The sequence below is a fragment of the Gopherus flavomarginatus genome, chromosome 11, assembly GCF_025201925.1.
Source record: "Gopherus flavomarginatus isolate rGopFla2 chromosome 11, rGopFla2.mat.asm, whole genome shotgun sequence".
NCBI classification, from domain to species: Eukaryota; Metazoa; Chordata; order Testudines; family Testudinidae; genus Gopherus; species Gopherus flavomarginatus.
In genome coordinates this window covers 35161783-35186345 of record NC_066627.1, presented here as the reverse complement: position 1 = coordinate 35186345, position 24563 = coordinate 35161783, and the positions used below count along the sequence as shown (strand labels likewise).

The following is a 24563-nucleotide window of genomic DNA, read 5'->3' as shown; positions in this document are numbered from 1 at the left end:
AGACAGTGTTAATGTAGCACCAGTTGTCAGGAGAGCTCACCAGCAAGATTGTAATGATGCTGTATTGGTCTTTGTGATTTTAGGTCTTAAGCGGAACAGTTTCTAGACAATACATTGCATGAAAAGGAAGCAAAGGAAAAGCATGTACTGGACTGTAGTTTCTGATATTAATATGTGTGTGGTGATCTGCTACAATGATAATCGCTCTTAATATAGTTACGCAAGTGGGCTGATAAACTGCCAAAGGATTTCCCTGGCAAACACAGTCATCCAGATTTAACCCTGGTCATGTTCGTAGAATTACACCAGGGATGATTCTGGCCCCAAGAATGTTTCTATTCTTGGGAAAGTTATAAGACCAATGTAGCATGTAAAGTGGGATGGTATTGGAATATCCCCCATCAAATTACTCCATTTAGGATCCTCCAATAATGCTCATTTTTGCTTGCCTCAGGTTCCCAAATACACTGGGGTTCATTCTACAGTTTATAATCTATTAGGACAAAGCAATAAGACCTACTGTGGGCACCAGAAGATCCTGCAGAGGTATTCACTTCAAGCAGACCTTAAAGTACTGTGTTTCTCTGGTCTTTCAGTAGGTGCAAGGGCTCCCATATGATTTCTTGCAGGATGTCCTGTGACGCCTCTGGCCAGCTCTTGGGAGTCCCCCTGCAGATTTTCAGGATAGAATAAAGAGAGACAGGGTTTTTCTCTGGTGTCGGCACTCTGATCCAGCTTCTGGTCTCAAGTGCACAGCCCAGCATAATTACCAGTGCCCCAGCCCGTGCCCCTAGAGAGAGACAGCAATGCCCACTAATGCTAGGATTTTTAAAGGTGCCTAGAGAAATCAGGCACCCACCTCTCTTCGGTTCTTTGAAAACCCCAGTCCATGTGTTTTGGGATTAGAACCCAGCTGTGCAGCTCAAGGTTAGAATTAGCTTCTCTGAGGCTTATTTCTCTTAGGAAATAAACAGCATTGTTTTCAAGTCAGTGCTTTATTTTGTAGTCAGTTGTACACATGGCCACCCAGAGGGGGAGGCAAGTGGGGCAATTTGCCCCGGGCCCCGCAGGGATCTCATGAGTTTTTTGGGGCCCCTGAAGTGGGGTCCTTCACTCACTCCAGGGGCCCCAGAAAACTCTCGCGGGGCCCAGGCCCCGGGAGCTTCTTCTGCTCCAGGTCTTCAACAGCAATTCAGCAGCGGGGGATCCTTCCACCCCAGGACTCGCCGCTGAAGTGCTGGGTCTTCAGCAGCGGAGAGTCCTTCCACTCTGGCACCCACCGCCAAAGTGCCCCGAAGACCCGTGACGGGGGGTCCTTCCGCCCTGGGACCCACCGACAAAGTGCCTGGTCTTCGCCATGAAGACCCCAGGCCCCCTGAATCCTCTGGGCGGCCCTGGTTGTACATTAGTAAGCTCGAGTTATCTCACTGCACTTATTATCACGCAGATAAACATAGCAAACACTCCTTCCCCCATCCCCCACTCACAACCCCTCAAAACCAAGGCTTTTAGAAAATTTAATTATCTCGGAACATCAGAAAGTCTGTGACTTTTTCCCTCCTATACTATATAACTGTGAGCCACAGAAGCACGACAGAGTTTGTAGACTGCTTGAGCTTATCATAGATGCTATTGTAAGAGGATTTTTCCATTCAAGTCTGTGAACAATTTTCCCAGATGCCTAAAACACTGAGAAGCAGAAATGAACATCCCACCTTTTTTAAAAAAATGGGTCTTTGAAACCACAAACCCAAATATTTACTCAGGTGTCTCAAAATCTTGTTTTTGAGACAAGATTGACTTGCTGCTTCTCCTGGAATATTTGCTGCTGAAGGAAATCTCACACACTCCACAAGAGCCGTCTTTCTTGGGCGAGTACGTTTTTAAAGGCAGGACTTCAGAAAAGAGTAAACAAGTTGCCTTTTTCATTTTCTAATGGAGAAGGATGTGCATGTTATAGGCCTGCTCAAGTACAGAGCAGTCCTGTCAAAGAGTTATAAAAATCAGAATAATTCAATCTAATCACGCGTCACTGAAGCTTGTGCAGTATAGACCGCTTCTCTTCATTGCTATTTACATTGACGCAAATGAGGTGTAAAATGCTACTATAGCAGAATGGTGGCATGTTATCCTCATTGTGCACTGATGGAAGTGGCAACACAAGATGGAGAGCAGTGAAAAAATCAGAACCCTTGTTTTAACTGTTTAACCTTTTGGCATCTGTTTACTGTGCTAGATTGGGATAAACTCTTGGAGATTGTGATTTGGCCATGGGTGACCCCAAATGAGAGTTAGCACATGTTTGGTTGCTCCTGGGCCTGAAGGATGCAAAGGTCCAAATTCTGATCTCTGTTACACCAGCTAAGTCTGTCAGTGAAGACAACAGTTATTCCAGATTTACACCAGTGTATCTGAACAGAGCATCCAGCCTACAAAAACTGTATTTCCCATTGTAGCTTTTTTGCATTAGATGATGCTGGCACCTGGAATTCTTCACAACAGTACATATGATCTCTTCTTTCTCTGCATAGTAATGCACATAGATGGCTTTTAGATGGGCTCAGTGTGTCCACTGCATTATTGGCCATGGAAATGTGGCTAGACAGAGCTTTGCATGAGTCTGATAGCAGCAGTGACTACTGAACACTAAAAGGTACTAAGAAACAGCCCTGAACTGGCTAGTGTTCATGCTAATTCATGTGAAAGCCTCAACGCATTTTGGAATCTACAAAGTAAAGAAAAAATAGGCTATGACAGTTTGATTAGAAGTGCTAGTTCTTTTTCTTTCTTGTTTTAAAACAATGATAGCATGAGCTGTAGAGTCTCATTCACAGGAATTGACATTTATTTCCTCTACAAGTGGAGCTTTTTTACAAGTAGAAAAATGCATTTTCTTAGTTCAAACCCTGGTTTAGGTACCAAGTAGGGTGACTTTGGTGGGTTCAAACTTGTTCCTAGTAGATATTTGCCTACACCAAAATGAAAACCTGCTTATGTGCTTTGAAGGTCTTTTAATGAAATACAAAGAATTGTCTCCCTCTTTTAATAGGAAGCCCATTTCTGAATCCTGTTTTACTTACACAGATTCAACAATTGAGCCTAATCTATTATGGGTAACACAGTGAGATCAAAGACCGAGTCTCGTGGGGCTGTCACTTGCTTCAGAATTTTACACATAAATGTAAGATAGGAAAGAATGTAAGATAGGAAAGAATATTCTGTCTTATCTTTATTAGATAGAGGCAAATAATTAGGTACATGTAACAGATATGATAGTTACTCAAGGGGGAATCAAATGTATTTTGATAGTTTTTGATCCAGAAAATGGATACTGAGGAGCTACAAAAATGAGCAAATTACAGATAAGAATATGCCTTGTTTGCATTAACCACGCTCCTTTCTCACTGACTGTTGGGAGAACTAATTCAGTGTTTCTCTAAAAAGGGTTTGTACTTCAGTTCAGCAGCATTGTCTGTCTCCCTTTAAACATCTCCAGAACGAAGAGAAAACAGACTTGACTGATAATAGCTCTCACAAGGGCAAACAAAACCCAGTTCAGGGAGACAGGACTCTAAGTTCTTTTTGTTAATGAGTTAGGAGGGAAATTACTCTCATTCTTACAATAGCAAAGTTCAGAACCCTTCTGGTTTAGGTTTACATTCTTTAAAATCAGTGCTGGTAAGTTTCCAAAGGTAAGGTTTGAAAAATTCTAAGCCAAGGCTAGATAAAAACTGTGAACTGGATTCTCCAGTCCATCCACTTCTCTTTGCACCATGGGTGTGGGGCACAGTGAACTTGAATCAGGAGGAAACTTGTGCTGGAGAATTCCCCCTGTGTACAAGGAATCTCCTCTGGGGGAAAGCTGGTTGAAGGGACTCTACTGCTTCTTGTGCCAGCTCTGCCTCCCAACTCCACTGCCTCCTGTGTCAGCACCAATCCCCTCCCAATATAAGGGGAGAGAGGCCTGGCAGGGGCAGGGAGTGTGGTAAGGAAAGAGAAGAGAGTGGGTATAACAGTGCAAGGCTCCACTATGCCCAGTTCTCCACTGGCATAAGGTTAAGGTTCCCTTCCCTTCCAGCTCTGCCCCTGCAGCTTTAACTTATGCTGGAGTTAGATGGCCGAGAATACATGGCCAGGCCCCTGTGCTTGGGCTCAGTGTAGAATCCAGCCCACAGAGTTTAATTTTGTATTGGTCACTCCTTCTGGGTGTTCCTGGAGCATCTTTAATGAACTCCCTGTGCTCTGATAGTGATGAGATGCTCACTGAGAGGTCAGCATTCATCCTTTATAAGAGACTTGCTCACAATCATACTTCAATTGTCCCGGGAACTGCAGGATGATGTCCTCTTAGAGTACGTCTACACTGCAATTAAAACCCACAGCTGGCCCATGCCAGCTGACTTGGGCTCGCAATGCTTGGGCTTAGGGGCTGTTTAACTGTGGTGTAGACCAAGCTCTGGGACCCTCTCTCCCCACAGTGTCCTAGAGCCCCAGCTCAGCCCAAACATCTACCCTGCAATTAAACAGCCCCTTAGCCCGAGTCAGCTGGCACAGGCCAGCTGTGGGTTTTTAATTGCAGTGTAGACATACCTTTACTAGCCAAATCAGGAGGCCTTACTTAGTATTATTCAGTCCCTACTTAAGTCAGCTCTCATTAATGAGTAAGGACATTTCCCTGAGGGACAATAGGGTTGAATATAAACTGAGTCAAGGCCCTGGATAAGGAAACATTTTCAGCATCTTCCTTTCTTCTCCTTCCAGTGAGTGTAACAGTAACCGGGACTCCGTGCTCTCCTACACCAGTGTACGGAGTAACAGCTCTTACCTGGGCAGTGACGAGATGGGATCAGGTGAGTGAGTGCCTGGCTATCAACCAGGCATAATAAAAGAGGCAGTCCAACATCAGATGAGACGGCTGGCTAAACATCTACAGCTTTGCTGGTTGTTATTACCAGCGTGCCTAGTTGCAAAGGTGGTTCATTGAGAGGAACACAGACCAAACTAGTCATAATAATTAAGGAGTTAGCGGTCTGCTCTTTCCTCAGTGGACCATTGTACTCATGGTGTGTGGAGGAGAAATTAGGCCAGATTAGAGTCCTTTGTTGCTGATTTGCTTACAGAGGGTATTTGCATAGTCTGAAAAATATTTTGATCTGTGGATTGGGGAAGGAGAACTCACAAGCCACCCAGTTTGTCTTCACTGATCTCTTCAAGGTCATTGTATTGCAATAATATTCTTCATCGTTAAAACCACTGTCACAGTGCTTTTTTGGTTGTGCTGTAACACACACAAGATGTGAGAGACCCAAATTGATTAAATGGTTTATCAAAAAAACTCATTTTTCCTTTATTAGGTGATGAACTTCCCAGTGATATGAGGATTCCTTCAGACAAACAAGACAAACTCCATGGCTGTCTTGAGCATCTTTTTAACCAGGTACAGAACACTAGCATAGTTACATGAAGCAGCATACACTACATCACAGAACAAGGTGTCAGAAATTACCAAATCATATCTCAGTGGAGATCTAACTAACAAGGTTTTGGAGTAAGATGCAAGGAAGTGGATGTGAGATAGTTTGAGGAAACAGTTTTGTCTCCACCAACATTCAAGTCACTCTGTGTGGTTAGGACAAGGGTGACCTGCAGCTTTGGATTCATGACAAAGAGCTTTGAAAACAGATGTGTGAAAACCAACGAGTGAAATCTTCTTGTTATGAGTGAGATCGCAATAGATCTCCTGGACAGAATTTTTGGAAAAACTGCCCCCTATTAGAGGAAAAGAATGTAACCAAAGGATGCCTTTACACATTTATAACCTCAGCTAAATTGTTCTTCTCTATCCCCCTTGTTCACCAGAGCCCAGATCATGACTCTCATGCCCACACTGCATACACATAAATTCATACTAGGCTCCTGGGGAGAGATGAGGGTTGGAATGGTTTAATTATATTTGCTAAGGATGAGATTTCCATCAAAATTAATGGATCTAGACTCTGGTGTGGAGGATCCAGCTTAGCTTAAGTAAATGTGTTAGCGCCAACATGCAGCAAATGCAGCTTTTTTTGCTCTTTTCCTCAATGAGTGGCCTCTTCAAATATTCTCCTGAAGCTTTACTAAGAGTGACCTAGTCTAATTCCTGCTCCAGGTGGATGCTATCAATGCGCTCCTCAAAGGATCAGTCATAACCAAGACCTTTGAAGAAACCAAGCACTTTCCAATGGACCACAGTTTGCAAGGTAAAAGAAAAGCAGTTTGGTTGTATTAAATAATGTAATTTCCCAGAATACAACAAGCCCTTAACATTAAGAACTAGAGGTTCAGAAGTCAGTACACCCAAGTTCATGTACAAAATTGTGCACACATAATTTGCACACACAGTTACAACAGTTATGTATGCAGTCACAATAACTGTGCATATAATGATCAGTGACATGTTGATTGTTGGTATTCTGTACTGTTCAGTGGGATCTCTACACATCCTGGAGGACTCACCTCTGTAGCACAACCCTAACAAGCTGCAGCTCTGTGACACCCAAAAGTTCTGCATAAGTTTGCTTAAGGAACTACTCCACTTCTTTTTGGGGATGGATAATTGCTAGAGTAACACCACGCACATAACACCAACACACAGTCTGGAAATCAGCCCATTCCCAGAGAGAGCACAAATGATCCTGTGTTTCTTTTCCTCAAAGAGGATGATGGGAATCTGGCCTCATGAGTTTGGTGACCAGAATGTTTTTTTTTCTCTCTGAAAAAGATTGGCGTTTATTTCTTAAACATTTGCTGCATTTCCTTTTCCTCTTGGAACCTAAACTCTTCTGTTATCTTGGCTGATCTTCAGGTGTTCTGGTCAAGGGTTCTCTCTCTTTCTTTTATCCCCTGTTTTTAGCTACATGGGCAACTTGCATAGTCACTCTTCTTCAGAGTTAGGAGAGGCTCCTGTGAACACTGTGGAAATGTTTTGAAAAGCCATGTTCCTGTGACATTTCAACAGCTGTAGAGTATCTATCCCTGCCCTTACACTCTTTGAATGCAGTAAGGAAACAGCAGCCACCCTGTATATATTTTCTTCAAGCTTTATTTTGTTTGTTTCACTTAAACATAGACTTGTCTGTTCAAACTGACTCAATTGCACTGAAAGAGCCTTTCAGTTCACTGCAGCTTCAGGATGGTCCCATATTAATCACCAGGAATCACACTACAGGACTAGACAAGCCCTGATTATAGTCAGTGGGAATCTCTGCCCAAATTACCTTCTTAATGCAGTCCCCAGTTGCAAATAAGCATGAAAAGGAGAGCTTACCATGGTCACATCTCAGTGATGGGTGAGAACTTGCAAATCATCCTCTCTCTTTTTGGAGACAGTAATTTGGCTCGCAGTACCACTGACACCAGAGTGTTTGGCTAAACCACATAACTGCATCATAAGGAATAGAATTTACCCTCTTCAGTTCAAAATACATAGGTTTCTACCTGGTGAAACAAAGCAGAATATTAACTAGCTTATACGTTCCCAGCAGCCACAGCCTTAACTAGGTGTTGGTCTGATTTCCCCCAGGAGGTGACACAGACATACTTGGCTATACATTAGAAGAGGCAGAGAGAACCAGAGGGAATGCTGAGCTTAGTTCTGCAGCCATGGCACTCAGGGATATATTTGTAATATATTGCAAAAGAAGTTAATCACACAATTCCAGTGCATTGTGCATGTGAGTTGCATGCCTAATTTTTGTGTATGATGCTGAAAATATAACAAGCAAGGACTCTGTTTTTAACAAGACTATAGGAAATAGCAATCTTTTTTTCTATCTGCATCAGATCCATTTAAGAAATTCCCTCACAGATGATGGTTGCTGTAGGTAGTGTATTCATTGGCTAGACCTATATGCAAATTATATAGCTAATAAGCTACTCTGAGTTATGCGGCATCTCTCCACTGCTTGGACTAATTTCTCTCTTTTGCTGCAGAATTTAAACAGAAGGAAGAAACCACAATAAGGTGCCGGAATAATATTCAATTCAGTGTCCAGGAAGATCCCTGGAACCTTCCACTGCGTATCAAGAACCTTGTTGAAACCATTCAAAAACATGTGGAAGGTCTGTGAATGCAGGGTGGTCATTTATCCGTTCAGTGTTAAAGGAATGTTTTGTTTCTAGAGATGAGCACAAGCTGTAAAGCTCATGGAAGTGAATAAAAAGGGGAGGGGCCGTTTCCGAGGTTTTTGTTGAGATCATTAGGGAGCTAAAAACCAGTTGGAGAATTTGGAGCCAAACATCTCCACTGTTTGGGGTTGTTCTGACGTTTGGTTTTGGCCCATACCTGACTGTTAAGATAGAAAATTGTATCTATGGAAAAATCATCCTTCCCTAAGTTCCCAGCAACTTTGCAACATATTAAAATGGAATGGGTTTGAAATATCCAATTTTTGCTTTATTTTTGCCCTCATGCTACAGAGCATAAGCCAACGTCTTAACTATCAGGGTCAGGAGGAAACATTCCTAAGGGGCAGGTTATTCTGTAACTGCCTACTGCAGAGTTTTGGTCAGTGTCTAATTTGTATGAAAGAGGTGCCACGGCTCAAGCAATTAGGTGCTGGGGCTCAAGAATTTTTTTACTTTCATAATTTAACACGGTAAGCCCAGAGGTGCCTGGGCTATGAACTGTCAAGCGTAGAGGTGCTCAGCTCTGGCAAGCCCTGGCACAAATTAAGCATTGTTTTTGTTGCACCTTCCTTGGAAGCTGCTGATATGGGCCACCAGCAGAGACAAGATGCTGTACTAGGTAGACTTCTGGTTACCTAGTCTGGCAGTGAATTTTGTTCGCTAAGTTTAATATGATAATTGCAATAAATAGACCTGGATTTTAGAGGGGAGTGGGGAGAGTGGGTTATTGTTCTTCCCAGTGATGATGTATTACAGCACCAAAACTGTGGATTGAATGATAATGTGGAACTTTTTTCTAATTCTCTTAGTCTATTTCTGAAGTCTATAGCAGGGCCACCCAGAGGATTCTGGGGGCCTGGGGCCATCGGCGGCAGGCGGCTCCGGTGGACCTCCTGCAGGCGTGCCTGTGGAGGGTCTGCTGGTCCCCCGGCTCCGGTGCAGCATCCGCAGGCATGCCTGCGGGAGGTCCACCGGAGCCACGTGACCAGCAAGCGGCAGGGCGCCCCCCGTGCGGCGAAATTCTAGAGCCGGCCCTGTTTGGCGGCGGGGGGCCCTTCCATTCTGGGACCCACCGCCGAAGTGCAGCCCGCTTTTCGGCAGTAATTCAGTGGCGGGGGACCCCTGCCGCGGGTCTTCGGGGCACTTCGGCGGCGGGTCCTGGAATGGAAGGGCCCACCGCTGAATTACTGCCAAAGACTAGGTTGCACTTCAGCGGCAGGTCCCGCTTCGGCAGTAATTCGCTGGCGGGGGGTCCTTCCCCCTCGGAGCAGAAGGACCCCCCCGCCGGCAAAAACCGGGAGCGGAAGAAGCTCTGGGGCCCGGCCCCGCAAGAGTTTTCCGGGCCCCCTGGAGCAAGTGAAGGACCCCGCTCCAGGGGCCCCGAAAAACTCTTGTGGGGGCCCCTGCGGAGCCCAGGGCCTGGGGCAAACTGCCCCTCTTGTCCCCCCCTCTGGGCGGCCCTGGTCTATAGGGACTGAATTGGGTCAGAGTGACTTGCTTGCTGGTGTAATTTTAAAAAACACTTAAAGAAAATGAAATAGAAAAAAGACTAGGCAGATTCTGAAAGGAGGTGAGCAAAGGAGATGGATGTAATCAGTCCCTGTAACTCCCTGAACCATTACATTTACAAAACACCTTGCTTAAAAAGCATCAGTAGGATTCAAGTAGGATGACTGAGTCTAGTGATGTCTACTCTCAAGTGCAAGGCCCAGCACTGAGATCACCTCTGTAGGGATTCCTCCACATGTGCAATTTGTTCCCAATAATTCATGGTAGTCGATGGAGCATTTAATCTATCAAGGGGCCTGATTTATGCCTTGCTCCCTGCTTAATCAAACATTTATAGCGAGGAATAACTCAAGATTAAATAGAGATGGAGAGAGGTGTCAGCAGGGTACAATCAAATCCACCTTTGCATCATGTTTATCAGGACCTTCCTTCTCTTTTCTCTTCTCTTCTAGATGGGAAGAATCAACTGCTTCTGGCCTTGCTAAAATGCACAGGTAAGGGCTTCTGGTTTGGGGTATTGGCGGAAAACTTTGCCATGCTGGTAGATGTCCTAAAGTGTGTAGTTTAGCTGGCATGTGTACATGCCTGCGTATGTTTGAATCGCTCTGTCCAGTCACAGAGATCACAATACATTATCCAGCTAGTAGTGTGCTTGCAAATCTGGTTCAACCATGCTATTGATGACATTATGCCATTTCTTTTGCTCATGCTGGGCAGCTCTTTCCTACTTCCTTTTTGCTCAGTCTTGCTTAGTCTTGGGGTTGCTCACTTTATGGTCCTGTATCACCAGGCATGTTGGAAATGTCATCAAGCACCGTGTCCCTTTGCCCTTTCTTCATCTTCTTCCCTTTGTGTAAGCCTCGTTCCCAGTTGGCCTCCACCATTTCTTGATGTGGTGGAGACATGCAGCAAAAAAAATGAGAAGCTATTGCACAATTCATTATGAGGTTGTGGGCCTGTCATTCTTTTCAAGCAGGCTACCAAGATAAGGAGTTTGGGTTTTGCCTTGTGTATAATTTTAGGATGTGCATTTCCCCTTTAACCAGCTCATTATTTCCTCAGTGCACCTATATAAGCCCCTTTAGTGTTAACAAGAGCCAAACTTACATAGCAAAGTCCTAAGGGCTTGATCCTGCCTTACTGAAGCCAATGGGAGTTTTGTTATTGATTTTAATAGGAGCAGGCTAAGACCACAGCAGTGTAAGCCCAGGGTTAGAAGCTGCTGAGGTAGCAAACTCTGAGTTTGTTAACCTAGCGCTTGAGTGTCTAACTCATTTGTAACCTAGGTTAGCACCCATTGAAACATGGGCCCCAGCATCTACACTGCATTATACAGTCTTGAGTCCAACCGCCCATATCCCAGACTTCCTTGCGCCCTCCCAAAATGGGACCACTCTAGCTCTTTGTAGTATCGGAAAACTTGATTGTCCAGCAAACTTGACTGTCCAGAGGACAAAATAGTCAACCCTTGGGACTGGGGGACACTTTTGGTAGATTCCCAGAGCACGTATCCAGTGAGGGCTGTGTACACCCTGCAAACTCTGGGACCTGACTTGACTCAGACTCGGACCTTCCACACCCATAGTGTCCTGGGAGCCTGGCCTGAGCTCTTGGTCAGTGCGATTTGTGAGTAGATGGAAGAGAGAGGTGTGTGTGTGTGTGTGTGTGTGTGTGTGTGTGTGTGTGTGTGTGTGTGTGTGTGTGTGTGGCTTTGAGTCTGAATCTGAACTTTGGATTTACATTGCAGTGTAGACGTACCCTAAATTTGTACCAGCATACATTCCAGGCATCATCATTACAAGGGGAAAAAACACACACTGGCAAATCAGATAACTCTCTCTCCCTATTTGTACAGTTACTTCATTTGCACACGTAAATAGCCATATTTTGTATCTGTAAAAAAAGGCAATACATAATAACAAATAATATGTCCTCATCATTTGCTGGATCATTTTTAAGGATGGCTGAAAATCTGGGGCTTGATTCTCAGCTGCACTAAGTGAGGGTGGGAGGCAAAGGTGGCTCTAAGCCACCTTTTTGCTTCCCCCAATCCTGGGGCTGGCTGGGGTCCAAACCGACCCTGGTGTAAATAGAGCTGTAATGGTTTTGGCCCCGCCCCATCCTATCCTTCCTCCTCAGCCCTTTATGGAACAACCTACAGAGAACGTGTAGAGCTGGCTGTGCCACCTTTACATCATCTAGGGAGTCCATTGTCTATAGAGCAGCTTTGAGCCCTCTTTGCCCTGTGCTGAGGATCTGGCCCTTGGTCTTGCTTGTCTTAGTTCTTTCATTGTTGCATTCAGTGCTTTATAAAAATAATCTGTATCATCAAAGCCTCCATGTGATGTATTCAGCTTCGTTCTGTAGAAAACACTCTCTTGGGAACAAGAGAGGCTGCTATAACCTACCTACTGCATATCAGGAAAAACCCAAGGTGCCTAGGAAGCCACTCTTCATTTATTCATGTGCTTCCCTTTTCTGCCCTTTGCATATTCTTTGTACAATCTGCAATCCCCTGAAGTGTGACAGTTTATTTGGCCAGCATACTCAGTGGAAGCACAGTAAACACTGTGGAGATTCCCCCAGACAAACATGAACCTGGTGGTACCATTAATGGATGCCATGTATGGGAAACCTTCATAATGAGGGAGGTGGGGGAAGTGGCACCTCTAATAGTGGAGACCGTGTTTCATGAATACAGTTGTCAGTGAAGGGGATCAGGCCAGGTCTGGCACTGATGACACAGGGGAGCCTCATCTAGCCCTTGGCATCCAGACAAATGGACAAGTAGGCACAGGGCATCTGTATGGGGGAAAACAAAAGGAAGACTGGGCTGGAAAATCCTCTGTCTTTCTCACCCCCAGCCTCTCCCAATAGGGAACAGATAGCAGGAGCCAGTGCAAGGTGACAGCTCAAATCAAAAGGTCATACAGAGACTGCCTTCCATTCCATCTCAGACAAACTCCCTCTGACTCCTTTGTGACTCTCTTCCCTTCTCTCTGGCAGATACTGAGCTGCAGTTGAGACGAGATGTCATTTTCTGCCAGTCCCTCGTGGCTGCTATTTGCACTTTCTCGGAGCAGTTGCTGGCTGCTCTCAACTACAGATACAACAACAACGGGGAGTATGAAGAGAGCAGCAGGGATGCCAGCAGGAAATGGCTGGAGCAGATAGCAGCCACTGGGGTTTTACTTCACTACCAGTCCCTGCTGTCCCCCAGTGTGGTAAGAGAGATGCTAAAGAATGGGTTTCACAGCTCCACAGTGAATCCTGATCTCTTCAAGGTCACCTGGACACTTTCCTCCTACTTACCTCCTGGCCAGAGCCTCTGACTTTATCTATGGGGAAACTCCTACCCCTTCAAGGAACCCTCTGTTATTCTCATCCTAACAGCCTACCCATCACACACTGATCCCCACAAATGCCAAACTACTGGCCTGGACCAGGTGAACACATTTCACTATTGAAAGATAATAGACAGCCTGCCCCACAGAGAAGGGGCAGGTTGGTATTTTGCCAGAGAGGTTTCTTTTTCTGGAGTAATGCTGCCTTCTTTACTGTGGACTAATTTCCCAGTTGCTAGGAAAGTGTGTGTGACCTGCCCTCTGCTGGTGAGAAAATGAATTTTAACAAGCAGTCAAAAATGGTTCATTGTGTTCCCAGAGCTCAGAGCAAACTGCAAATCTGGTCCTTCTCCATGTGCTGACTGAAGTCACTACCCAGGTTCAACACAGGCAGCGGTTTTGAAAGCTTTCTCTCATGCTGCCCTAGCTATGTGCTCCAAGCCTGACCTGGAGGCACCACATCTAGTATGAGAAGAGCAGGACTCGTAAAATCCACTGGCCTGTGTTGAGTAGGAAGCTCTCAGGCAAATGCGACCAACTTCGGCAGGATCTAAGCAAAAATAATAATTTTAGAAGGAAAATGAGTGTGAAACTATGAAGGGAAATCAGGTCTGACAAAAACAAGAACTGTGGAGTGAGACACATTTATGCCCACTCTCCCTTTGGATAGATTACCCATTCGTGTTTGTTTCTCTCCACCACAGAAGGAAGAGCGCATCATGCTAGAAGACATCTCAGTCACTCTGTCTGAGCTGGACAAGGTTGCCTTTTATTTCAAGCAGCTGGACGAAAGTCTCGTAGCAAGTGAGATTTTTTAGGTTTTTCTATGAACTCTTCTTTCTTGTCTGTATTCCTGGTCAATTTACTCCATGATATTAAATCCTTCAGAAGTGCTCAATCCTGAAAAGTGCTGAGCATCTCATGTGAAGTGCCACATTCCCACAACTTCCACAGAATGTAATGGGAGTTAAAGTCACGCAGCACCACACCCAAGGTTATATTGCGTGATTGGGCCCTAAAATGATAACTCGCATCAGCTTGCCCTGTTTTCTGGACCAGGTAGGACAGGATCATAGCCAATCAGCTTTCTTCATAGCCAGGACTACTGCTTGGACTTGCCTCATATGAGCAAGGAGGAGAAACTTAGTGAGATGAGTATCCCTTGCTATCTTTTATCAGACTGACTATCCATTTTGGAATATCTGCTTAGCCCCTTATCCTACGGCTGTCATTTGGAATAGTAAGTATTAGTCTCTCTGTGAACTCTAGTGGCTAAAGCGTAACAGAAATTATAATCATAACTGCAAGTAATTGCTGAGGACCTTGCCTCCAGACCTGTTAATTGACTGCAAAAGAGTAGGGCTAGTAGCGTCAGCCTCACTGCATCCTCTGAAGCATCTAATGATGCCACTTGTAAAATCTCTACAGCTGGGAACCACTGAGCCTTCCTGTGTTTCTTGCCCAGCAAGTGCAGAGACATGACAGCTGGGGTGAGCAGTTCCAGACAGATGTTTATTATTCACTAGCCTTTCGGCAAGTGAAGGGACACACACTCCTGCCATGTTTATCCAGTACAAGCTCACATAACAGATGTTATTATATTATTATTATTATTAACCATGTTTACTGCACTAGTGCCTAAGGACAAGCTAAGAACAGGGCTCTGTTGTGCCAGGTGCTGTACAAATACAGAGAAGTAGACAGTCCCTGCTCCAAAATGTTTAGAAATCTGATAGAAAAGAAAGACACACAGTGGAGGAAAGGGATCTTACGTACAAGCAAAGCAATCAGCATGATGGTATCAAACATCATGTTAATTGATGGCATATCTTGTAAACAACATGCTTCTTCTGAGCATAGCGTTTTCCTCACTTCTAACATGTCAGTAACGAGATGTCATTAAATGGACTGACATGCGCAGACACTGCTAGTCTCTCACTGCTGTTTCAGAAAAACACAAATGTCTTTATCTTTGTTTCGCCAGATACTCACATCTTCTACCACATTGAAGGAAGTCGGCAGGCCTTGAAGATTATCTTTTACCTTGACAGCTACTACTTCTCCAAACTGCCATCTCGCTTTCAGAATGGGGGAAGCTTGAAGCTGCACACAGTGCTCTTTACAAAAGGTGCCCACAAAACTCTTGACCAAGAAAAACAAGTGATGTGAATCTAATTAGTTGCTAAACATTTTAAGGTTCATTATTAAGGAATGACCATAAATTTGTTATTGAAACAAAACTGACAACTCCATTGAAAATATTTTAAGAGGCAAAAATTGACCTCCCCAGAATGACAATCTGATATACTGGGTTGGGAGGTTAATATGCTGTAAGACTGTTAGGTTGAGATGTTCATGGGGAGCAGATTATCCCCAGAGATGCCTGCTGTGGGGTTTCTTGCACCTTCCTCTGAAGCATCTAATCAGAGACAGGATATTGGACTAGACAGACCATGGGTCTGATCCAGTCTGAAAATGTCCATGTTCCTATGCCACAGATTGGGATTTCTAAAGTATGCATTTTCTGTGCACACATATTTGTGTATTCGTAGAATCATCTGGGCCAAACATCAAGAGACCTCATGTAGACCAGCTAAACCACTGTCCTGCATTGCGACATATGGCATAGGATACTTCCTTCAGTGCAATAACACTATGACCATATTCCAGTGATCTGGTACCATAGTAGCCCTTGCTCTTTGAGGTGTCATAATGAAAACTGTGGTTCACAGAAGACATCCCCACTGAGCGAAATAAATTTACTTCATCCTATTTTTCACATGGTTGGTCTTTGACATGTTTTGGCAGCTCCCTAGTAGGGGGATGAACTAGAGAGACAATCAAATGAAAAAAATGATAGCCAGAGTAATATAGTTATTAAAAATCTTGTCTCCTTCTAGCTCTTGAAAGCCCAGATAGCCAACCCCAGCCAGGTGACTCATCTCTAGAAGAACTCCCCCAACAGATTAATGGAGTCTCCCTTGAAAAAGTGCAGCAATATTACCGTAAACTCAGGTAATGTGCCTCTCCTCCCATCCCCCAATAAAAAAGGAAAGGGTGCTGTTTGTTCAGGACCCTTCACAGACAGATTCTTCTTTCCAGATGGTTTTGTGTCTTGTACACAGTGATGCTTTGGAGAAGCCAGTGATATGGAAAGGAGATCTCTAGGAAAAAATATATTCCAATTAAGTTTCACATACTGTTTTTTAATCAGAAGCTTTTTTTTTAATCTTTAGTGTATTGAAAACCTCTTAAATTATTTAGCAAAAAATAGCCTTAATTATAAACTCCTCCTGGAATATATGAATGTGTCAGAAGCAATTTCCATCTAAATTGGACTTCAGATTTTTGATCGGAGCTAAAGTTAAACTAAAAAGACTTTTTGTTAATCTTCAATCACTATAGAAAGAAACAATTCAAGTGCTTCAGTAAAAAAATACACCATCTTGGACCACAGGACTTTCCTTTCATATCCATCTGAGATGTTATGCAGTAGTTAGTGAAGTGAGATGCTCACCAACTAATCCAATTCTTAATTCCTAATTGCAGGACATTTTACCTTGAGAGATCCAACTTGCCTACTGATTCCAATACAACAGCAGTGAAGATTGACCAGGTATTATTATTATTTATATTGTGGCAGCACCTTACAGCCCTAGTCATGGCCCAGGACTCTCTAGCACTAGGTGTGATACAAACACAGAACAAAAATACAATCCCTGCCCCAAGGTCTTGAATCAGCCTGTCTGAGGCTCAGTTAGAGTTCAGGCACTCAGAAATGTGATGCCTGCAATCAGTTTAGAAATGATCACTTGTCTAATTTTTTGAGAAGTTTGTTCACAACTTACAGTACAATAAAAGCAACATCTCCCAAGCCCTCACCTAAAGCTCAATTCAGTAATCAACACGGTCTGTATTTGAGGCAGATGCTTCGTGTGAATGTTTGTGCATGCTGTAGAAGCATACAGAGATTCAGGTATTTTTATTATAGTGGAGACGATTCAGGGACTCCAATCAGTGCAGTTATTAACATGTACTGGAAAGTAGATTGATACGATTTGTGTTCACTTGCAACAGACTGTCTCAAACCCTTGTCAAGTCCTCACTTTTTGTGCTGAAAATCATATCTACTGTGAATAGTTGTTACTTTAGATCTACCAAGGAGCTGTTACCGTAGAGTATTAGACACAGGAAAAAAGTTCTTATAAGAGTCTATATAAATGAAGGAGTAAATATGCCACTGATGCATGTGTTCACTGTTCCTGTGTAGCTTATTCGCCCCATTAATGCAATGGATGAGCTGTGCAGACTGATGAAGTCCTTTATTAATACAAAACCCACCCAGTCGGGATACTCTAGTAGTAACACACCAGGAGCTGGGCTGCTGCCTATATCCTCAGAGCTCTGTTACCGCCTTGGAGCCTGTCAGATTGCCATGTGTGGCACTGGGATGCAGAGGTGAGATTTAAGAAACCGTCCGTGGTACCGTTGTGTTGCTTAGATTCTTATACAGAAGAAAAGTTAGTAACACATCTGAGCTAGTTACATACTGCTAGAGAGAGAGGGGCCCCCTAAGAATGAGAATGAACAAAGCCCTTCTGTTGGCAAGTTTTATTTTAGGATGGGTTGTGACATCAAGCACTGCTGTGACTTCTAGCACTGCTGTACAGTGGTTGAGACTCTATGTCCCAATGCAACTACTAATAACCCTTGCTAGGTGGGCACAGAGCATATGTCTTTCAGTCAACACAGTTTTCAATCACAGAGGTGACCTCCTCTAATAAATGGTATTAAAATCTTTTTTTGTAGACGCTAATAAAACCATTTTATTAAATGACCCAAAATTTCAATGTAAACAATAACTCATTTTCAGAAGATTTTTAGCTCATGGAAGACACTTACATGAACCACCAACAATGAGACACCGCCATGTGATAACACCATCTGAAATCACAACAGCGTAACTTCATGAGCTTACGTGGTGTAGGAGAGGTGTCACTGAGCTGGGCTGCATAAATGCTTGTAGAGTAGGAGCCGTGTTAGTCTATAGCCACAAAAAGAACAGGAGTACTTGTGGCACCTTAGAGACTAACAAATTTATTTGTTCATAAACTTTTGTGGGCTACATCCCACTTCTTCAGATGCATAGAATGGAACCTATAGTAAGGAGCTATATATACATACAGAACATGAAAAGGTGGCAGTAGCCATATCAACTCTAAGAGGCTAATTAATTAAGATGAGCTATTATCAGCAGGAGAGAAAACACTTTTGTTGTGATAATCCTCACATAGTGATAGTATCCTCACACCTCTTGTCAACTGTCCGAAATGGGCCATCTTGATTATCACGACAAAAGTTTTTTTTTTTCTCCTGCTGATAATAGCTCATCTTAATTAATTAGCCTCTTAGAGTTGATATGGCTACTTCCACCTTTTCATGTTCTGTATGTATATATAGCTCCTTACTATATATTCCATTCTATGCATCTGATGAAGTGGGCTGTAGCCCACGAAAGTTTATTCTCAAATAAATTTATTAGTCTCTAAGGTGCCACAAGTACTCCTGTTCTTATAACTGGTTATATATTTTTAGATAGGAAACCAGAAAGTAAACATAAAAAATGGTGCAGTGGCCATGTTAATTTGCAGTTACTAGCTAAGTAGCTTTGTTAAAAGTCGTAACGCAAGACTTTGTTAAAAGTTATAAGTAATTTTAAAAAATGGTTTGTGGATTTATCATTCCCATATGTACCCATGTCCAGAAGTACATTGAGTGTGTCCCTGGAACAAGCAGCCATACTGGCTCGAAGTCATGGACTTTTACCCAAATGTATCATGCAGGCTACAGACATCATGAGAAAGCAAGTGAGTATTTAGGTTTTTTCTATTACTACTTCCTTAGCTGGATCACCTGCATGCCATTATCTTAATCTCTTTGTGGAGATACCAGTTAATTTCTCTGTGGAGATGTGTGTTGTGCATATACACACTTACATCCAGACACAGTAAAATTTGTACAACTGCATGCATACCTTGCAGGAACAAAGTCTAACATTTGCATGTGTGGACATTAGGCTATTTAAAGTGCATACATAGGATTACATTATTTAAAGCGTGTGCACAGATGTTCAAAAAATGTACAGAATGTGCAGGCTTATGCCCTTGTAAAATATGTGTACAAACATGTACGAAAGAAAAAGAGGCTGGTCTTTGAAAATGTAGGCCATATAGTATACTTATATACATCCTGTATATTCCATAAAGTGTTCTCATGCATACAACATTATATGGTGGCAATCTCCTAGTGTTAGACCACAGTGCTTGTAAAGTGCTTTAGGACTTCTGTCATCTTAAGGAAATGCAGATGGCTGATGTACCTACCCAGTGGATTCCAGAGCTACTAAAAGTAGTTAATGGATTGTCAGATAGAAATCAGACTCCTGTTACAATATTTTCCCTTAAGGGTCAGATGTTTTATTGATATTATCAATGCCATAAGTTCTATGTTTCCTTAGGGACCAAGGGTTGAAATCTCTGCTAAAAATCTCAAAGTGATGGATCAGATGCCACAGTCTGCACCCCGGTAGGTTATGTACAGTATGTGTTATCTGAATATTTGTGTTGCATCTTTGCACCCAGCTGTGACATTTCCTTCTCAAATTGAGAAGCTCTTCAGCAGCAATACCTGGAACTATCCCAGCCATCACTATACTAAACCCAAGTGCACCAGTATTTAAAAAAGCTTTGTTTCAGATCCTCTGTCACTCACCATTAACTTGTAGGCCTCCTGTGTTGTCTAAATAAAACATCACTGCTGGGTTTTTTGACAAGGGCAATGAATTGCTAAAGCTCAGTGGCTGTCAGTTATCTGTGGAATGCTGAGGAGCAGAAATTCTTGAATGGCAGCTCTGACTGCAACTATGCAAAGATAATTCATGAGCTAATACTTTGGCCAGAGAGCCCCATGAAGTGTCTGGAATAGCCTGTGTGTCTCATGATTTACTGCAGAGTGGGTTTAAGAGCAAGCAGCTCAGATCAGAGTGAATTTATGGTGATGCAATTCCTAGAAGAATCAATTGTCCAAAGTTATAGCCATTCTGTTGTTGTCTGAGGGTCAAATCTTGAGAGGGGCTATACACCTGCAAATCCCACTGACTCCAATAGGAGCTGAAGATACTCATTGTGTCTCCCCGAAGGACATAATTTCAGGTGGTTTTTACTATCTTTATTTCTGAGAGAGATCTTTTTTAACCTATTTCCCCTCTCTCTGTCCTCCCCATCCTCCTCCCAAACAGACCCAGAGGAGAGAATAGGGTTCCTTTATAGCTTCATTGAACATTTATAGAATGCTAGGGCCAAATCCTGCTCAGCTATGCAAGTACCCCATGGAAGTCATCTGCTCCTATGGAAGTTAATGGGATTCATTTGAGTAAGGCAAGTCAGCTCTGGCCCTTAAAATGAGCAGTGGAAAAGATTATTTAGGTATACAGCATCTCTCCTGGACAGTGCAGGTTTATTCTATTATAATGTTTCATCTGATCCACTTTTGAAAGTCCTATGAGATGAGACTTAGACCATAGTATATTTCAGTGTCAATTTTTCCTTTTCATCCAGTTTCTCTTAGTTATACCCCATTGGACTGCCCTAAATAATTTCCCACCTTCAGTGGCAATTGCACCCTTTAGGTGCTTGTAGAAAATTATTTCAAGCATGTGGTATGAAAACAGTAGTTGGTGGATGAGGTGAAGTTGTCTGTAACACAATTTGGCCTGGTTTTGCTTTCTCAGAGACCTTTCACAAGGAACAATATTTTGGTTCTACTACATTCACCCACTCTTGTGCCAGCTCAATAAAGGATGAATATGCACTGCCTACATGTGACTCTGTGCCATATCCCAAATGTCAAGCATCGCAATTCCAGCAGCAGTGACATTTCCCCCTTTTAATGAATATTCATTAACTAAGATCCATTTTTATGATCCTAAAGGTGTAATGTGTTTGAAGTAATTCAGGATATATAACACTGGAGCTGTAGGTTGTGATTTACAAAGTAGAGTGAAGGCGAGAAAAGCCTCATATTTGATTTTAGGGTTTTAAAGAGCCTTTCATTTTAGGAATCATATTTGAAAAGCCTAGAGACTCAGGTTCCTATTTGGTTTCATCAGTGTGATGTGCATAAGATTAAATGGAATGAAAATGAGCAAAAGTAAATTAATTTCAGGTAAACTGAATTTGGGCTAAGTATCAGGAAACATTTCCTAGCAGTGAGGCCTGTTAGACTGTGGAATAATCTTGGAAGGGAAGTTATAGAAGGCCCCATCATTTGAGTTATTTAAACTTAAACTGGCCAAATCCCTGGAAAATAAACTACAGAGAACCATCATGCAATTGGGAGATGGAAAAATCCCCACTTTCAGCATTTTGTCTATCACCAATTTCTGGGATTTTTAAATGTCTCTGTAAACAAGGGTAAATCAACCATATTGACAAGTACATTGATTGGCATCGCAGTGGAATGAGACTTGTCTCCGTTAAAAATGTCCAGGCCATATAATAAAAAACTTAGTAAAAATAATAATTTGTGGCTTGCCAACTGCTAAAGGCCTAAATCTGACTTGGGTTGCACAGGGGTGGAGTCAGGTCTCAAAAAATAAAAGTCATTTTTTAAGATAACACCTCTATGTTTTAATTAGCAATTCTCTAATGGCACATTTAGTTTACAAAATGATTAATCACAACTAGCTGAATTTTTCCTGTCACACTATGAATGAGTACGTTTTAGAGTGATAAAAAGCTGAATGTCATATGCTAATTCTAACAGCTTTTTATTATCATTATGCCATGTAACACCAAATTTTAATCCTCCCTTATAGACTCTACAGGCTGTGTCAGCCACCTTTAGATGGGGATTTATAAAAATGAAAGAGACACCCATGTTATGGAGTCAATAAAGTGTTCCGCTGAGAGCAACCCTGCCCGAGGACCCATGTCAACTGACACTGGTGGTGTTAAATGGAGACGGGAGGATATGGTGCTGATGTCTCGTGTTTAGTAAGAGCTGAATCTGCGATGCTCACCTGCTGAGAACTCCTACAGTATATGGGCAAAGATTCTTATGGTTCCTTGGCTTATTGGAGAAGTTCTCTAACCATGAACACCCTTGAGCTGAGACAAACAAACTGCCTTCTGCCAGAATGCCCAGAAGGAACAGCAAATCCATGTCAAGAAACTGCAGCTTTACTAATGACTCAGCTGTGCTACTGGCTGAAAGTTGTGGCCTTCAACTTATGGATCTGTAAAGCAAAAGCAAGATGAAGCACATCTACTCTCCCAATATGTATCTGGCATCCATTTCATTGCCAGCATAATTTTGGTCAGCGGTCTTGAGTAACAGCATCAGAAATACCACTGATTTAACATACTGACCTGCACTTTTGAACAATGAGTAGCTCAAGTTTCTGGTTTATTTCCATATGAATATAAAGTATTTCTTCTAGAGTCATTTTCCTCTTCAGCCCACTGAGAACCAATCTCTGTATGCTGCAGAGTATGCATTCCATAATACTTACCATTACTTCCTCTTACTTATTGTAGCGTTCAGGTTTGGGATTAACATTTTTTACTAATGGTCTATAATGTATTCTGGAAATACAATAATATTTTACCGGAGAGTTTGGCAATGAAGAATTTTTTAGGAGAAATTACAAAGAAAATAAATTGCAGTCCTATACTCTGATTATTTGAACAGATGTAGTTTTAAAAACCAGGTCAGAAGAACTATAGTTATTTATGTGGAGTGGAGTATCTGTTTTGGATCATGTTATTATATATACAAGATTTAAATAAAAATTATATTGTTTAAAATGGGACCAATATGCTGGCAATTACACAGCTAATCCCAGTTTACTGGAAACAATTCTACATTATTTAAAATATTTCGGTATTTAAGTAGTCTTTAATACAGTTATTAAAATGTATTAGGAAGGCTTTTAAGTTAAAAGAAAAAGGAATCATGTATATAATGTACTTTATTTTTTTCCTATTTCAAAATTGTTCTCCATTCTATCAGTATTAGCATTAGTGCAGTAATTGTCTCCAAATTACTGGCTGATACTCATTGAGAATGTCAGCAGTCTCAGGCCAGAAATAATGTTCTTTTGGAGTGAGTGCCTTAATGATGATTCACCTATATCTAACAAAATTCCACAGCAGTGGGGGAACCTAACATTATTCTCTTTCACCATAGAAAAGCCATAGTCTCTTTTAAAACAATTCATTGTTGGGAGACTTCAGGAACTGTTTGGCGTGATGGACGTTCTAGAGAATTAAGGTTTTCTTTTTTTTTCTTTTTTTTGGGGGGGTTGTTGTTTTGTTTTGTTTTTGCTGAACAGGGTATTAATGAACACCAGTTTTATTTGGTTAACAATCCAATCCATCCCAAATATTAAGTTAAAAATCATCTATTCCCACTTGCCTGCAAAGGTTTTTTTAATTTGATTTCTTCAACTAGCACAAAATAACTTACTACAAGTTTTGAGGGGTTGTGTTGGCTTCCTGAATTATTAAATATTTTTAACATTTTTGTTTCTTTCATTCTCAGACTGATTTTTTTGGGAGGGAAGAATACACTTTTGTTTGTTTTATTTACTTTTAAATATTTCGTCTGACCCACCTCAGTCTACAGCTGAGGCTTGTGTGAGTCAGTCTCCTGTTACATCTCAGACACAGGCATCAGTTACTATAGAATCCATTGCACTGCAGTCAGATCAGCAGAACATTGTTTCAAAGCAGTCTGTGCTTCTTCATAGTCTTGGAAGACTTAATCTTGCCATTTGCTGTTGAAAAGAATGGTCTTTCTTGAAAAATCCCCTAACTTAAAACTAACTGTAATGATATGTAAAGAAAAACTGTTCAAACACCCATGAAATAAAAACATAGGGACTAGTATCCTCTCCTGGGGTAAATCAGCATAGTTTTGTTGACTTCAGTGGATCTGATTTACACTGCCAGTTGAGGATCCTGACCTACATTTATGCAGTTCATACAAACATTGAAGGCGCATAGAAGATGATCAACGGGCATTTACACTGTGCACTGTTTTACATTAAAATGTATGTGTTATTCTCATTAAATACATGCTAGAACATTTTATTATTAAAAGTTGGTTTATATTACAGTGAAAGAAGATATGATTTTATTTATATAAGTTACCCCTTACATTCTGTTTAACAACAAAGAACTAAGGACTTTGCAGAGCTATGAAAGGTCAAAAGTTGAAGGTGTTTGAAAAAGTTGTTTTTGATATCTGATCAAACTGACTCTGCAGTGCCGAGTTCTTCCTGTTTGTGCAGTACCACCCACAGATGCGGTTTCACTTCAGAATTCTTATTAAAAATAGGACAGAGCAGTTCTGAGACTGTATAATTGCAAAGTTTGAGGCCAGGCCTGAAAAAGTGAGCACAGTTGGAGTAAGAAGGCTATGCTCATGCTAAACTACAAGTGATGTCAGCAGAGCAGGCTCAGGCTATAGAATCTTCAAGAC

General features: G+C 42.1%; 1 protein-coding gene across 4 annotated transcripts in view; it reads left to right on the top strand.

Moving 5' to 3' along the window:
- The window catches only part of PREX1 (phosphatidylinositol-3,4,5-trisphosphate dependent Rac exchange factor 1), a 232794-nt gene extending 208597 nt beyond the window's left edge, over positions 1-24197 (top strand). For all 4 annotated transcript variants that reach the window (XM_050917249.1, XM_050917248.1, XM_050917247.1 and 1 more), the window contains 14 exons: positions 4762-4850; positions 5355-5437; positions 6149-6239; positions 7972-8100; positions 10128-10169; positions 12682-12899; positions 13724-13823; positions 15004-15147; positions 15920-16034; positions 16569-16635; positions 17290-17477; positions 18784-18886; positions 19537-19604; positions 21895-24197. In XM_050917249.1, the coding sequence (XP_050773206.1) occupies positions 4762-4850; positions 5355-5437; positions 6149-6239; positions 7972-8100; positions 10128-10169; positions 12682-12899; positions 13724-13823; positions 15004-15147; positions 15920-16034; positions 16569-16635; positions 17290-17477; positions 18784-18886; positions 19537-19604; positions 21895-21937 (1480 nt within the window). In that variant the 3' untranslated portion in view covers positions 21938-24197. The remainder of the gene's footprint in view (positions 1-4761; positions 4851-5354; positions 5438-6148; positions 6240-7971; positions 8101-10127; positions 10170-12681; positions 12900-13723; positions 13824-15003; positions 15148-15919; positions 16035-16568; positions 16636-17289; positions 17478-18783; positions 18887-19536; positions 19605-21894) is intronic.
- The last annotated feature ends 366 nt before the right edge of the window (positions 24198-24563 follow it).